General features: G+C 31.7%; 1 protein-coding gene and 1 long non-coding RNA gene across 2 annotated transcripts; both read right to left on the bottom strand.

Annotated features, from left to right (window-relative positions):
• Nucleotides 1-400: 400 nt before the first annotated feature.
• On the bottom strand, nt 401-3,099 carry LOC111394623. Its single transcript, XR_002702653.1, has 2 exons — nt 2,928-3,099; nt 401-1,503 (listed from the first exon to the last, which is right to left on the bottom strand). It is a non-coding gene; the product is annotated as an uncharacterized LOC111394623 (long non-coding RNA).
• A 3,330-nt stretch (nt 3,100-6,429) lies between these two features.
• Nucleotides 6,430-9,493, bottom strand: LOC111394625 (pentatricopeptide repeat-containing protein At5g04780, mitochondrial). The gene is made up of 2 exons (XM_023020534.1): nt 7,340-9,493; nt 6,430-7,042 (listed from the first exon to the last, which is right to left on the bottom strand). The coding sequence occupies exon 1, from the start codon at nt 9,259-9,261 to the stop codon at nt 7,525-7,527; it is 1,737 nt and encodes a 578-aa protein (XP_022876302.1). The 5' UTR covers nt 9,262-9,493; the 3' UTR covers nt 6,430-7,042; nt 7,340-7,524.
• Between the last annotated feature and the right edge of the window lie 6,895 nt (nt 9,494-16,388).

The raw sequence follows: 16,388 nt of genomic DNA on the forward strand, positions 1-16,388 counted from the left end.
TTGAGAAGAATAAGAATTTAGGAATTGTTTAAAAAAAATTAAAAAATAAAAAGAATTATGATGATAAAATCTAAAGAATATATGACGAACTGATAAAACATCATCTGTTTATCATATCTGATGGTAAATATTGATATGTTATATTTCTCCATACGAATGTTTTTGCAATTTCTTATGCCTCTACTATATCTTCAGTTATCCATTTTTTATAAGGGCTGAATATCTTTTATTTATCCAAAATCCTTTATGGATACTTTCTAAGTCCTATTTCGAATAGATTTTACTACCTTTACTGGGAGTCTGACTAACTATATCAGTAAACCTACCTCATACATAACTAAGGTTTTGTATTTCAAATCTTGTATAAATGGAGAAGCATGTATTAAGCAAAAACACAAGCAAATAGAATCTCTAGCCTAGAATATAACGTCCCAGTGAGCTGCATTCAAGAATTCAAGTGAAAAAGCACTGGCATCTTTAGATCTTCAAGTACGTACCAATCAATCTCACTAGTGAAGCAGATTGTTCTTTCTTTATTAGTTAGGAATACTATTAAAGATGTGTTAAATCAAGCCTAATGGTCAAGCACATTCAATTGTCAAAACTCATGTGTTGTGCTCTCTTTCGATCTTATAGTTGGTGAAAGGTCAAAGGGAAGTCTTTTTAGATTCATTTCCAACACATTTTTTCAGCAGAGGATCTCACTTAAGCCAATTTTTCTCATTCAAATCTTTCCCTACAAGACCATGAAAATAAGTCTTGGTTCTCTAAACATCTCTTAATTCCGCAAAGCAGAATAGGATGCACCAACACCAGAATTCGTAACAGAAAGGTTTTTGGCATTGTCAGTATCCCTGAGACTTCTGCCAAGAATTTATCCAGAAAAAGGTATCTAGAGAAGACAAATATATTTGAATATTGACCAGTCAATTTGACTACAGTGTGTTAAGGAATTCTAATGAAACATTATAAGCCATTTGTTCAATAAAGTACCAAGAAATCTTCCCAACATAGAGGGGCAGCCAACACCCTCACCCCCCACCCCTCTTCCTGGTGCGCATCAGAACCAAAAACTAGCATTGGCATGAGCACAAAACTTTACCGAAGAGATTTTCTCATCAAAGTGAAAAAAGGAAATAGTGAGCAATTTAAAATCACGGTCACTGCACATCATTACAACCAGCCATTTCAATCACCATCATGATAACCTTCATAAGCCTCCATTACCTCTGGCACTAATTTCATGTTCTGCATATTAACGCCCTGTTTGGTTGAGATAAAACTCAATTTCTTAGTAAATTACAATAAATCTCGTTTGAATGTGCGGTTGAAAAGTTGTGGGTTACATGAAATATGTGGTTAAAATTAATTATTGATATGACTTAAATTTTAATCAACTTCTTAGTTGAACCAAACAGGGACTAAATGCATTATAGAACTGCTTAATCATAAATTCTCGAGCATGTTTCATTCAACAGCTCAATGACATCTGAGACTTAGTGCCTGAAATCAAACATAAAGAAAAAGCTTTAAAACTTATAGGGATATATTTCAAACTTATTGCACATGTAACCTGAGAACCAACTATTCAAACACCAGAAAAGTAACCATTTTTTCATTGACAGAGAAGAATAACTAAAAAGCAAGACCCTCCTAGGAATAACCTGACCACCTACGATGCACCGAAATGGACACATGTGTCGGACACGATACGTGTCGGACACGTCGACTCGTGGTTTTTCAAAAAAGTACCGACACGACACGTCGCCGACACGTTCATTAAATTTTTAAAATTCTTCATTTATATAGTTTAAATTTAGTTTTATACTTATTATTGATTTTTTTTGTTGAAATTTTTTAAATATGAGTACTTATTTGTTATTTATTAAAAACTTTGAGTTAAAAATATATAATAGTTATAGTAAAAAAGGAAAATGATTATTGTAGAGTATCCGAAGAGTGTCGTTATTGACACGTATCCGATACGTGTCGGACACGGACACGCTACCCTATTTAGAGTGTCCGTGCTACATAGCTGACCACATATTGAAAATCTGTAAAAATGATTAATTCTTTTATTAGAGCGCATTCCTTGAAAAAGGAAAAGAAAATGATGCCAAAATCTTGGTCTTATTGAACAACCACCTTGTTTAAAAATTCGAGCTGTTAGAGAGTTTCAAATTTATTCATTTATAATAGTATATTCAGCACGCACTTTGCATATGGCCATATATACATTTCCAGTTCAAACGTCTGACACATGCAATTGCAATTTTTAAAGATGAGAGCAACAAGACTTCAAGTCTTCAACCCAAAACTTGTACCTGCACTAGGACCATATTGAATCATCGCTTAACCTAAAAGTTTATGTTGTTAGAGAGATTGATTTGTCTTAACATCACGCCACATCACGCACAAACTATACATTTTTCTTCAGAAGCCTAACACGAAAAGTTTCCATTCATGAACAAGAAAATTTTCATTTAACAACATTCAAAAATTAATCCAGTAACTTCATCTAATCAACCGTATTCCTTCCAAAAACTTTTGCATAAAATTATAGCTATTTATCAGTGACTGAGAGGATTAATACACATGGACCCTCCTTGCTCACAAACGGCTCGAAAGGATAGTACCTTCCCCTATTGGAATAGTAAAATCGTGAGTTTCTTTTCTATCTTTTCGTATACAGAAGAATCTTAAACTAGCCAAAAAAAATAAAAAATTAAAATTAAAAATTAAAAAAAAAATCCTCTTTTAACACACACATATCATCACCAGAATAGTCAGAAAAAGAGTTATAAAACTAAAGATATACGCACAGATAGATTTAATAAAAATCAAATCTTGAAATTCATAGCAAAGTGAATATACATAACCACGTAGAAAAGGGAGTAAAATTATCGAAGAAAGTAGATTTTACGCACCTTCTGCCGGAAGAAAATGGTGTCTAAACCCACATGAATCGGGCTTAAATTCTAGAAAATGAATATATTTATGGGATAAAACGTGAGGGCTAATTTTCAATAAATTCCCCGAAGTGTTTGACAGCTCAGTCTACTTTGGCAGCTACTATTCGGACAGGATTGTAGTGAGCTATTGCATGGTTAGATTAAACTCGCAATAAATTTTGATAAAAATTAATGAAACATATGATTGAAAGTTTTGAATTTTTATAAAGAATAATTAGCACAAAACGTTCTTATTTTTAAAATTTATTATGGAAAATGTCCACATCTTTTATTTTTTGACATTTTTCTCCTTATTTCCACATTTCTTTACAGAAAATATCCTTTTCACCTTTTTTAATATAAAATGACCAAAATGCCCTCTCATTTAAATAAAACCAAAAAAAGAAAATAAAATAAAGAATAAATTACAATCTTACTCCTGAATGTTTTAAAAAGTGCAAGTGAGTCAAAAAATTTATTAAAATGCCTAATAGTACAAAATGTCCCCACGTTTGACCTAGACCTGGGCGTGGATCAGTGAACCAAAAATTTTTGGGTATTTAATAAATGGACCCGTCGGGTCCAAAAATAATTATGGAACCATTCGGGTTCGATTTCGTTCGGTTCGATTCGATTCCGTACTATAATTAAAAATTTTTATATTTATAACAACACTATATAAATACAACTAATAACACATTTAATCGTAGTTTTTCAAACTAACATAGTTTAATTTAATAACAAATAAATAACCAGTTGTCCAACAAAATTAATTTACCAATTCATACAAATATCAAAAAGTAGATACCAATATTAAACTTCAATGATCCATTCAATGGTTCCTTTGCTTCAAACATTTAAGTCTACGTGAAAAATGAAATATAAATTAGAAGTTATAGAGATAAGATATTTTAAAATATTGCTAATACTTACCATCTATTTGAATTAACTATCAATTGCTTGACTTATCATACTCACTACTAAGAAACTCTACAAGAAAATTTTGAAAAAATACAATTAACAAACATAAATAATCTAAAAATTGGAACATTAATTACTTAATTAGTTAATTTGCTAATTTATTTAGAAAAAATTAAAATAATTTTATTTATTCAATATAAAAAAATTAAAAATTTTAAAGAGATTCGGTTCTTGGTCTAGAACCAATAATCGAACCAAATTTGTCGGTTCTCAATTCAAATACCCGTTCGAGTATTTAACTTAAAAAAATCATACGATTCAGTTCAGTTTGATTCGGTTTCGGTTTGGTTCGAACATTTTGCCCAGCCCTAGTTTGACCTATAGTGTGAAAAATGTTCTTACATTTCAAATTGGTAAAAATGACGTTTTCCGCAATGAATCGTGGAAATAGGGATGAAAACTTAAAAAAATTGAAATGTATGAACGTTTTCCGCAAGAAATGTCAAACGTAAAAATGTTTTTGTTATTAGGTCTTATTAAAATATTAAAAAAATAAAAAAGCTCTCTCTCTATATCTCTTCTCTTTTTTTTTCCAAATGGGACTACCACGTTAGAAAGTGAAAAAACTCCGACCAACCATCACCTAAACCGTCAAACCTCCATACTGCTAAATCATTTGTTGATATTTTAAGACCATAAAGAGAGACGTCCTGATGAGTATAATCGATTAGTGTGTTGGAAATGGCATGAATTTCTTCGAAACAGGTGATGTCGCCAGTATTTGAATTAGCGAATTGAGTATTTTGGCTTGCGATTCCGAACAAATCTATTGACATGAAGGTTTCAAGGTTAGATGTTGAGTGGTATGTGTACATGAAAGTGAGGGCTTTTCAGTGGTATGAAGTTCTAGCAGTTTGAGTTGTAGTTTGCTGGAGTTTTTTGGTTTTTAAGATGGCCGACTCATTTGGAGAAAAAGAGAAGACAGTTAGAGAGATTTTTTTTTTAAAATTTAATGAGGCCTAATAAATAAATAAATAACTTACGTTTTACTCTTCTTGTGAAAAAGATCCCTACATTTCAATTTTTTTTTTTTTTACATTTTCATCCCTATTTTCACATTTCATTACGAAAAACGTCATTTTTCAACAATTTGAAAAGTAGTGTCGTTTTGTGTTATTAGGCATTTTAATAATTATTTAGACTCACTTGCACTTTTTAAAACATCCAGGAGTAAGATTGTAATTTATTCTTTATTTTTCTTTTCTTTTCTTTTCTTTTCTTTTCTTTTGGTTTTATTTAAATGGGAGGGTATTTTAGTCATTTTACATTAAAAAATGGTGTGAAGGACGTTTCCCGCAAAGAAATGTGGAAATAAGGGTAAAAATGCCAAAAATGAAAAATAGGAACATTTTCCACAATAAACCTTAAAGGTATGAGTGTTTTGTGCTAATTACCCTTTTATAAAATGTGTTTAAATTGTTGATTTTAGCTTAAATTATATTTTAGCCCCCGTTTGATACCCCATTTTTTCCAAAATTCATTTTTATCTCTCTTCATTTTAATCACACATTCTTTATTAAAATAATATAATACGTAAATAAAAAAAATTCTTATTTTTTCAACCACACATTTCCCATCAATTTACTATTCAAAAATGCATTTTTACATTAAAGAAAAAAAAAAAGTCTCTCAAAGACCCTCTTAATTTCTATCAAACAAAGGTTAAATAAATTTTCATTTTTTTCCCCTTTCGATAAAAACGTAGTCAAAGAGAATTTGCAGTATGTTGAAGAAAAATAGCACTTGTTTGATAAATAATGAGAAGTGGTCTCTAAAAAATATTTTTATTTTATGAATGTGTTATTAAAAATAGGAAACGTTATGAAAAAAAGGTGAAAATGCATTTTTTGATAATGTGAGATTAAAAAAAAGATTGTGAAAGAGAATTGATGGGCAGGGAATCAAAATCAAATAAGGATTTATGACATCTGAAATATTAGACGTGTCAGGCTGTCACAACCATTTCACACATAATCTTAGGAGAAAATTTTTTACTAATTTGGATTTTAGCAAAATTTTAATTGGATCATTGAACTTTGATTTATCTCTGAACTTTAGTTTAGTTTCAAATTAGATCACTCATTTCATCATGGGAGTTGTATCACAATTGATCTTTGACGTAATTGCTGAGTCACGTGCTAATTTATCAATAAGCCACATCATAAAAGTGTTAAATAAATAAATAAAAATACTCATTTTAACCTTTTAATTATAAACATTGTCATACCACTCTTTTTTTTCTCTAGAGTGCCATTATAACAATTACTTAAAACATCAGTTATTGAATGACTACCACTAAGAAATTCAATCAATTTGGAGGAGGGTGAAAATGGCACATAGAAGCCATTATTTCAATGGAATAACATTCATACATGGATATTTTTCCTCAAATATCCTATAGTAAGAATCTCATTTACGTAGTCGAAATATTGAGAACGATGACATATTCGAGATTAAAAAAAATGGATGACAAGTTAAAATTTTATTGTTTTGCATCTTGTTAAATGTTGATATCTACTTAGATGAAATCAATTATAAAAAACAAAAGTCAATAATCCCACCTGTACCTTGTCATGAACAATATGGTTTTTTACTATCCATTGCAATTCTGATTACTTTTAGACCAGCGAAAGTACCTGTCAATGTGATCACCTTCTGATTCAGTTTATCTCAAGGCTCGGGAGTTCTCCATCTAATTCAGTGTAACTTATCAGATAAGCCATAAATACACCTTGGAGCAGTAATATTCGGAGTCGGAGCCACAGATCCCACAATACACCTTGGTGGAGTCGAGGTTCGAGACATGAAGATGGATACGTAAGCCAAGAACATGAATCATAGACTTCACAAATTGAATCATTTCTTGCTGTATCAAAAATAAATCAAATGTAGAGTGAAAGTTCTTTGCTGAAGAAATGTTCAAGCAATTTTCTATTAAAAACAGCACAATCGGAGTCCTCAATCACAATGCACCTCTGTCACCCTCATCCTTTTCGAACATGTACATTCTCGTGCCAAACCTTTGTTGGTATCTCGTTGGCATCCTCAACCTAACCATCTGCAGATGGAAGTTCAATGATGCTAATGTCCCCAGAAAAACACGTATTTAGCTGCAATCAAACAATTGCTATAAGAGAACCCTTTGACAAGGTGAGCCAAAAGCAGAATTCCTATAAGAATATCGTGTAAGATGCGAAATGTTGCCAAATAGAAATCTGTTGGAGTAAGACCTTGCAATAAAAGCTAATTCTACTGTATTCTACAAATAAATTACTGTAATAACCAAGGTGTCAAGAGAAGCCAAAAAAAAAAAAAAAAAAAAACAAAAAATACCTAATGCATAGAGTCTTTCTCACTCTGCCCGCTCTATGAAAAATATTGCAGTTTCCTCGATGTACTAAAAGTACCTCTTTCGGTGGATGAAAATGCAAGTTCTCATGAACTTAGAAGGGTTTGTCTTTGATATTTATAGCTGTCAAATTGCTGAAAACATCATTTTTCAGCTATATTGCCCGAAAATTGTAGATCCAACCCTCTTACAGATGAGATGAAGTACATAATTAGAAACTAGCTTTCTATGCCATGCTTCATATTACCAAAATTCTTTACATGAACAATGCCCTTCAATAAAATGGTGAAACCGATTGTTATCCCTTACAATGATTTCCCTTCTCGTTAAAATTGAAGCAGCCTTCATAAAAGCATGGCAATCCCCACATATCCTGAGGTTTTTCATAATTCTTATAGGTGCACCAGAAGGTAAGCACATTAGCCCAAAAGTAAAAGCCAGCTTCTCACTGTGGTGCTTCAGAAGTTCCTTTTTGTAACTCTCTTCAACATCATGTAGATCATGATCAATATCCCCTTTGTATCCTGAATTCTCCATCTCTTCCAGCAATTTATCCAACCTTGAATATATCTCAGCAATCCTTTGATGACATCGCTCGCCAACCATGAAACAATGAACTTTGTCTTTGATTTCAATCCAACTCTTTCCTCTTTCCTTCTTGATTTCGCTGTTTTTAAGAAGCTTCCTGACAGATGCAACATCCTCCCACCTTCCGTGTGCAGCATATATGTTGGAAAGCAATACATGATTTCCTGCGTTATTAGGTTCAATCTCAAACAACATTTTAGCAGATAGCTCAGCCAACTCAACATTCCTATAGACCCTGCAGGAGGCCAAAAGGGATCCCCACATGGAAGCAGTAGCATCAAATGGCATTTTGTCAATTAAATCCTTAGCTTCTTTGATTAGGCCTGTCCTACCAAGAATATCAACCATGCATGAGTAGTGAAAGATATTGGGTGACAAATTATGTTCTTTCTTCATCATGTCAAAATATTTCTGTCCCTTGTTGACCAACCCCATATGACCACATGCAGATAAAACAGATATATAAGTTACATCATTTGGGTACAAGCCTATCTGCTGCATTTTCTCAAATAACACCATGGCCTCTAAAGGTCTAGCATGTCTGGCAAAACCTGCAATCATTGTATTCCATAAAACAACATTCTTATCCTCTGCATTAGAAAACACAACATAAGACTCTTGAATGTCTCCACACTTTGCATACACATCTATGAGAGAAGAAGCGACATAAATATTTGCACCTAAACCACTTTTACAAACGACGGAATGCACTTGTTTTCCTTCTATTAAAGCAGCCAAGGCAGCACAAGCACAAAGAACCGAGGAAATAATGAACTTATTAGTTTCCAAATTAGTCTTGTGTGCCCTTTGAAACAAAACTAAGGCCTCCTCGTGAAGTTCATTTTGCACAAACCCTGCCATCATTGAACTCCAAGTGACATCACTCTTTTCTGACATAGACTCGAAGAGCTGTAAAGCATCACTGATCAACTTGCACTTGGCATAAACATCAAGCAAAGCCGTGCCCACAAAAGCATTCGACTCGATCGATGCCTTCACAGCAAAAGCATGCAGCTGTTTGCTCTCAAATGCTAAAACCTTGGCAGCACAAGCGCAGAGAACACTAGAAAGAGCGAATTCACTAAACTGAGACCCTTCTCTTCGCATTCTCACAAAAAGATTCAGAGCTTCTTGCTCATTCATGTTATGGGTGTAAGAAGCAATCATGGTGTTCCAAGAAACCAGACTTTTTTCAAGCATTTCGTCGAACACTTTGCGGGAGTAGTCAACGAGGCTGCATTTCGAATACAAATTAATAAGCATGTTCGAAGTCATAGTGTCTGATTGAAAACCAAAGTGAATAATCTGTGCATGGGCAGCCTTGGCTTGCGTGATTGCTCTTTGTCTTGCACATTTTTGAACGATATCTTGCAATGCTCGCCTTGATAGCATTTGACAACAGATGAAGTGTTTCTGTACTGCAAATCAAAATCGATTCTACGTCTACTGAATCTACGTAAAGCATGCATCCCGTGACACGCTCATTTGCCCATTCCTGTGATGCAACGAATAAATTTCCATGTCATGTCGCTATTTTCAACAATTTTAAGTTAGAAATGCTTAAAACTGAAACATGGATTAAAGAAAAACAACATTATTATAAGTCGGGCGAAGTGTTTCTAACCTTAAAATTAAATTGGATGTAAGTAGTATCATATAGATTTTCACATTTTATTTTTACAGGGCTTTGATAATTTAGCCCATTCCTAACCTTTTCTCGTTAAAATGAAAAATATGACATCAAATTTGAATTTATGTCTCTTGTGAGGAACAGTAACGACTATATTTTTCATTCTCATTCTTCCAAAAATGATAAACAAGCGGGGGCTTAGTTGTCAATTTGACCGTTAAAAAGTTGAACTTTTAGGTATCTAACGAAAATTAAGTAAATATTTAACTTTAATAAAAATTGACCTTTTAAATGGTTTATGGACATCATCTCCTTGCAAGGAATTCTTCTACCATTTGGCCTACTATATACCATGATCTCAAAACAAGTGGTAAGTTTATTTGGCTTTATCTCATTTGGAACGATTAAAAAATTCCGATACTAACAGAATATTTTGTTGTTACATACCGTGAAAAATAAAATTTGTCTTCTTCTCACGATAATTTGCACGTTTATAGCAGTTAAAATCGTTAGCCACATGACATGTGATCAACTTAAAATTCTGTGCAAGAAGATGGTCTCGATAAACAAGATCGTATTGTTGGGTCTAAAACATAAAATTCCTAAAATAGCACTAAATAAATGTTACCATATTCCATTTGGGTCAACTAGATTGTGGTCCATTGGGCTCGGCCTAATTGTAACCATAGCATCTGGGCAAAATCTAAATATAAGAGTACATGAATAATGTTACTTATATCTAATAAAGTTACAAAATAATTTACATACAGATGAGGTGTCAAAAAATGGAGAAATTTTTTTATTTGGTTGAAAAAATTATGATCCAATCATGTCATCAAATTATGTATATGTAAATTATTATATACATATAGCACAACTGTATATAGTATTGTCCAACAATTAACTTTATTTTCACCTTTAAACTCTTGGTTCATCTTATTTTCCCTGTCTCTATATTTTTTTTTGGTTTGTGTCCCACGAAAGATTTTCTACAAGAGCAAAGGAAATCTTGCTTTTAAGTTTAGAATTCGTAAAAGTATTCAAAATTATGACCTCGATATAAATTGGTTGTATTCACGTGAGATTCGAAATTGTGACTTGATAACATGTGTGATATAAATTAAAATTACAACTATTGTGATCTCTATAGTTTATGCATGTAACCTTTCTGATTTCTTACAATGACGGTGAGTAAGAAAAAAATAAGTGTCTCTCTACAAATGAGACAGTAAAAATTCCCATTTTTTATTACTTGAATTTCAAAATTTATATTATAGATATATATTATCATAATTCACTGGATTGAAGATAAAATAAAAACATATATATATATATATATATATATATATATATATATAGTAAAAAAAAAAAAAAAAATTCTTAGAAGGATGGTCGATAATCTTACTTTCTAATAAAAGTAACAAAATTAACTAGTCAAATAAATCGAGAACTCAAGAATTACTACGACATCTCGTATTCTTTCATCATGTTTTGAGCCAAGAAAAAAAAAAGTTACTTGGTTCAAGGAAATTTGAAACTTGTGTTTTTTACAAGTGCTTCGAACCTAAGGGTTATTTTGAGATTGACTCGAGAGTTGGGTTTTTTAAGCTGTCACTCTTTTTAATTTCATGTGACGTATCTGGTCATGTTAATTTATTCTTATCATATAATTTATTTTATCCAGCGATTGAATGGTTTATTTTGTACTTCTATCGATTAGATTTTCGTCGTAATCTCTATTGTAAGTGATAATTTACAATTTTTTATTAATACAGTAAAATTTGTGAATGATATCTAGCAACGTGGATAACACAACAAACTCAAGAAACCAATCTTTTAAATAAAATCGAGAATGGCTTTGCTGGATCACATCAACAATTTCTGAGATTAGCTCAAAAAAGTCTTTCTAAAGCCAATTATTATGTTTTATTTTGCGCACCCTTTTAGTATTCTTTCGACTGCCAATAAACTTTTGGATATACATACAAATTTATTCTTATCTTTTAGTAAATTTGAAATCGACATCGTGATTGCGTCACTTCACGATTTAAATCGTTGTTAAATTAGTTCATAAATCTAGAATGACGAGTACTACGATAACTATGAGCAAAATTCTTTTTAAGTTCTAAAAACATTAAAATTATTCGACGATTATACACTCCAAGTCTCCGAGGGTGGAGATTAGGTGTATCTATTTTTTCATATGTAAATTTTTTAACTTCTAGTAGTCTAAAGCAAAAAACTAGTAATAATAATAAATAAATAAAAATAAAAAATTGTCCCTGACTCTACCTTTGATACACTAGTAATCACTAGTACAAATCTTCACGTCATTCGTTTAAAGAACTTATTGCGTGACGTGCTTCTGAATAAATTTTATTTGAACTTGAAAGGACATGTTAAAAATATTATTGAAATAAATAAATGTACTCAATTTTAATATTTTATTTTTCAACGAGATAACTAATGAACTTTGGTTACCTTTAATGCCGTTGGCATCGATTGAAGTTTTGATTGCAACGCCACTATGTCATGACAATTTGTTTGGTTTTGATAAAGTTGCTTTTGGAATTATTACAAAAAAATAAAAATAAATCTCTATCTAATAATAGGAAGAAAGTGACAAGATAAATGATAAAATCCCACTCAAATCTCAATCCGATAGACCCCTTCTTTTTTAAGGTTAATGTCCCATTTGAGCCACATTAATAGGAAAATGAGAATGAAAAATATAGTCGTTACGGGCCTTACACAAGATATAGACTTTCAAATATAGTGGCTTAATGTGATGAATAACGGTCATATTTTTCATTTTAATGAGTAAATAATGGGAAACAAACGAAAACTAAGATTTATCAAAACAAGTCAAGAGTAGATTATGAGTTGGAAATGTCATGGACAAAATTAAAAAGTAATTATTTTCATGGTAGATTAGCCTACTAATATGAAAGGGGCATCAAAATTATATATTATACTGGTTCAATGAATCTACATGTACAATGTATTTTATTTTGTTATTGACATGATAATATGTACAATGATTTTGGGAGAGATTTTTTTTTTTTATAATTAATTTTTTCCAAATTTTTTTCCAGAATTTTTAATATTTTTTTTTTTTTCAAAATCATTGCAACCATACATTTTAGAAGACTCATAATTTTTTCGTACTTAAAAAATCTCTCACAAACAAATGCGCAATTTATGTTTGAAATGAATAAATGCATTTGTAGAGAAATGAATTTTAAAAAAATCTATCGACTAAAATTTAATTTTGATTTATTTCTTTTGATCATATAAACTATCTGCTGATTCCTTTGCCATGAGATTTGTGTCTCGACACTCACCTGGTTGAGTCTTATCGTGATATTAAAATAATTTCATTCAATTAATGATGGATTAAGATAAAGAAGTTGAATGGCTCAAATAGGATAACTTCGTTGTTTTAGTGGAACAAATAGTTTTAATTCTCTTCTTTTTTATTTAATCCCTCAAATAGAATTGCTTTGTCTGTGATTCGTAGTGAAATGTGCATTGAACCTCACCAAGTGGTTTACTCAAATGGCACTAGCAAGTAGTAGCATTGAGTGAGATTTCTTATTGCAACTTTACTTCTCCTATTTTTCGGTAAAGATAAAGTTGTATTAAGATATTAAATTTATATTAATCAGGTATTATTTATATGAATTCTTGATTTTCAAAATCGACTAAACTATTTAGATATTCATCTCTTCATGTTTCGCCTAGTGAATATGATCTTATCTATGTGAATCTTTATAACTTATTGTTCTTCTCGAATAATTTTAATTCTGCTATCTATGTTGTCAACTAACCGAACTTGCTTTAGTATTCATGAGAAAACCATTTCCTTACAAATTTGGAGGATTGGAAAATAATAATAATAATAATATAGAGAGAGAAATATTATAATGCGATCTATTTGAAATCAAAGTAAAACTAATGTTACAAATAAAATGTACTTAAAATGTTTGATTAAAAAAAGAGGTTTACTTCGTTATTTAAATTAGGTCTCTCCTAATTATTCCCATTCCTTTAGTGCTTTCTTTTAATCTACAATTTTATTAGTGGGTGACAAAAGTTACCTAACATAAACACAATTTTCATCGACATAATAGAAAGTGCTTGAAAAACATAGATTTGGAACATCATCAATACCGAAACGAACACATTTTCAACCACTAGGGAGTCTTAGTGGGGGAGATGGTGAGATTTGAGATATCACTTTATATTTGCATTTTTTGTTTAGACATTTATAGGTCGATATGATATAAAGTAAGTATTGATCTTAGTATTGAACTTAATAAGCCCCAGAAACACATAAAATAATCGAAAACATTAAAGAATACAAGATTTTTTTTTATCAAAGCTATAGAGGTTCAGTGACATATTCTAACATTTAGTCTCCTGTCGAGCATCCGTTAAGGATTAACTCGAATGCACTAGTACAACCTTAAATCACAAGGCAAAAGTTCAAGATTATAACAGTTGTCATTCAAACAACACAAATCGTACAAGGAACTTCTCCAAAAAATTACATAACATTAACTAAGAGGGATTATTGTTCATAATATCACACGAAAACCTTCATCTTTACAAATTTTCACTAAGAAAATTATAGAGAAAAGAGGATGCTCAAAGAAAAACTGACAAGGTTTCACTCTCTCTCAAATGAGAGAAAATATGTGTGTATATGACATTGAATCCAAACCTGGATGATTCGTGGACATTTAGCCCTGTTTGATTTAGATTAAAAAAAAAAATCAAAATTTTGGTATGTTTTGATTAAAATCGATAGAATGTGTGGTTGAAAGATTGTGGGTCTATGAAAGATGTGATTAAAATTAATTATTAACTTTAACTTAGATTTCAATCCATTTTTTAGCAAAACCAAATAGGAGTTTGTATATTAGTTATTCACATGTGTATGTATAGAAATGATCAACTATCCATGGTGAATAAGATAAAACATGCTCAACGCTGACATAAGTCCAAAATTTTACATTAAATTATCAAAAATTATAGACTTAATCGTTGAACGATGAGCATGCTAACTCCTACCCACCATAGGAAATCATTTCTTGTGCATATATCAGTTAGCTAGGACGGCACAAACCAAGCCTAATATGTGCCGTGGTGGGTCCACATGCTGCCTGCACCAGCCACTCAAAGGGTCGGCCCAACTCATTTTTATACCTTTTTAGTCAGGCATCCGATATTTGAGTCATTTTTTTTGAATTATTGGTCAATACACTTGTAAATACCTAATATTAAATATTACAGTCGTTTGTTGTACTTCAAAGAATAATTAGTACAAAATAAAAGGTGATTCTTTATACAGGTGATTAGAATCCTATGCGAGTTTAGAGATAAGTTAATTATGAATTAGTTATTAACATAATATGTTACTTACTAATTAATTAACAATTAATGCCTCCCGGACATATTTCAGTGGTGCAAAGGATAAGGGTGAGATATATTCAACCTTGGTGACAGTCGCAGTGTGAGGGTTCGACTCCTGAAATATGGATTGAGACTCTTTGTGAGCACCAGTGTATAAACGACTCTTGTTCCTAGCCTGTTAGGACACATCCTGCGATTAACCTCTCTCACGATGCTCCAGGAACGGGATGGTGGGGGACCCTTAAGTTTGGGGTTCAACCTTTTTAATTAACAATTAACCAATTGATTTGACTGACTAATAAGGGAGAGAAGGAGAAGGAGAAGGGGAAGGGACCCATAAACCCAACAAATGGAGGGACTCGCTCAATAATCCAAATAAGCTGAATCTAAATTGACTAGGCAAAAGACAAAAAGCATTCAATTACGTTGGAGAAATTTGGGATGGAAACGCATAAAATTTTTGTCCTTATCTAGTCATTATGGTATTCTTGTAGTTGAGCAAGGTCTACATTGTATCTTGGTTGGATTTTTAGTTCTTTTGTAGTCTTTTCCATCTTTATACAATACAATAATTAAAAATGCTGCTAATAAATTACTTATTAGATTAATGGTTGTTGATATCCACATATGTAGAAAGAGCCATTGGGAGATGCTAAAAAACAACCAAAGAAATGACAAATGTTCATGGAAATTTCTATAGACGATCCATTAGTTCTAGCAAATAGATACGAAGTAAATGTGCGCGTGAGTATACCGATGAACTAAATGGAATGCGAATAGTTATGATTTGTATTCCTATAAAAGGTTGAATACACAATCAGCTCCTACGGACGGAAATAGTCACATAATCATTTGGTCATCATGTGTCCCTCCCTCGTGAGAACATACACCAAAAGTATATCGGAAAACATAAATCTAAACATACAAGACGTGGTCGAAGGTCATTTTAATAGTTGAGGACCAACTCAATCATTTCTAATAAATAGGCGATGACCAAGTTCCTATTAAGGTGATGGCTGGCTGGGAATTAAGATAATATTCACAAAAAAAAAGTGGTAGAATATTTTTTCTTCTTGCAATACCAATGTAGTGATAACCTCTAGTTCGTTCGTTATTCCTTTCAATCCCGAGAATCACGGTTTTATGGATTCTTCAGATGGAATTGGAATTGGAATGTTGGGCAGTTTATATTATCCCATTGCCTAAACAAAAACTGGTGACATGGAAAGGAATCTTCAATTTTCATATCTTGGGGAGTTAATGGAAGCTAAGATTAACTTAGCAAGTTAGTTGGATGCCCATAGAAAAGTGTCTTCCCTCAAAAATCTGACTCCATTTGTAGACATCTTTTCACACTTCGTATATGGAGTACTTCATTTAATTTACTCTATAGTATTGGATTTTGACGGTATTTATCATGCACTTCAAATATAAAATAATAGCGTCTTGTTCGATAAGAAGACATTCGAAA

The sequence above is a fragment of the Olea europaea genome, chromosome 5 (assembly GCF_002742605.1).
Source record: "Olea europaea var. sylvestris chromosome 5, O_europaea_v1, whole genome shotgun sequence".
NCBI classification, from domain to species: domain Eukaryota; kingdom Viridiplantae; phylum Streptophyta; class Magnoliopsida; order Lamiales; family Oleaceae; genus Olea; species Olea europaea.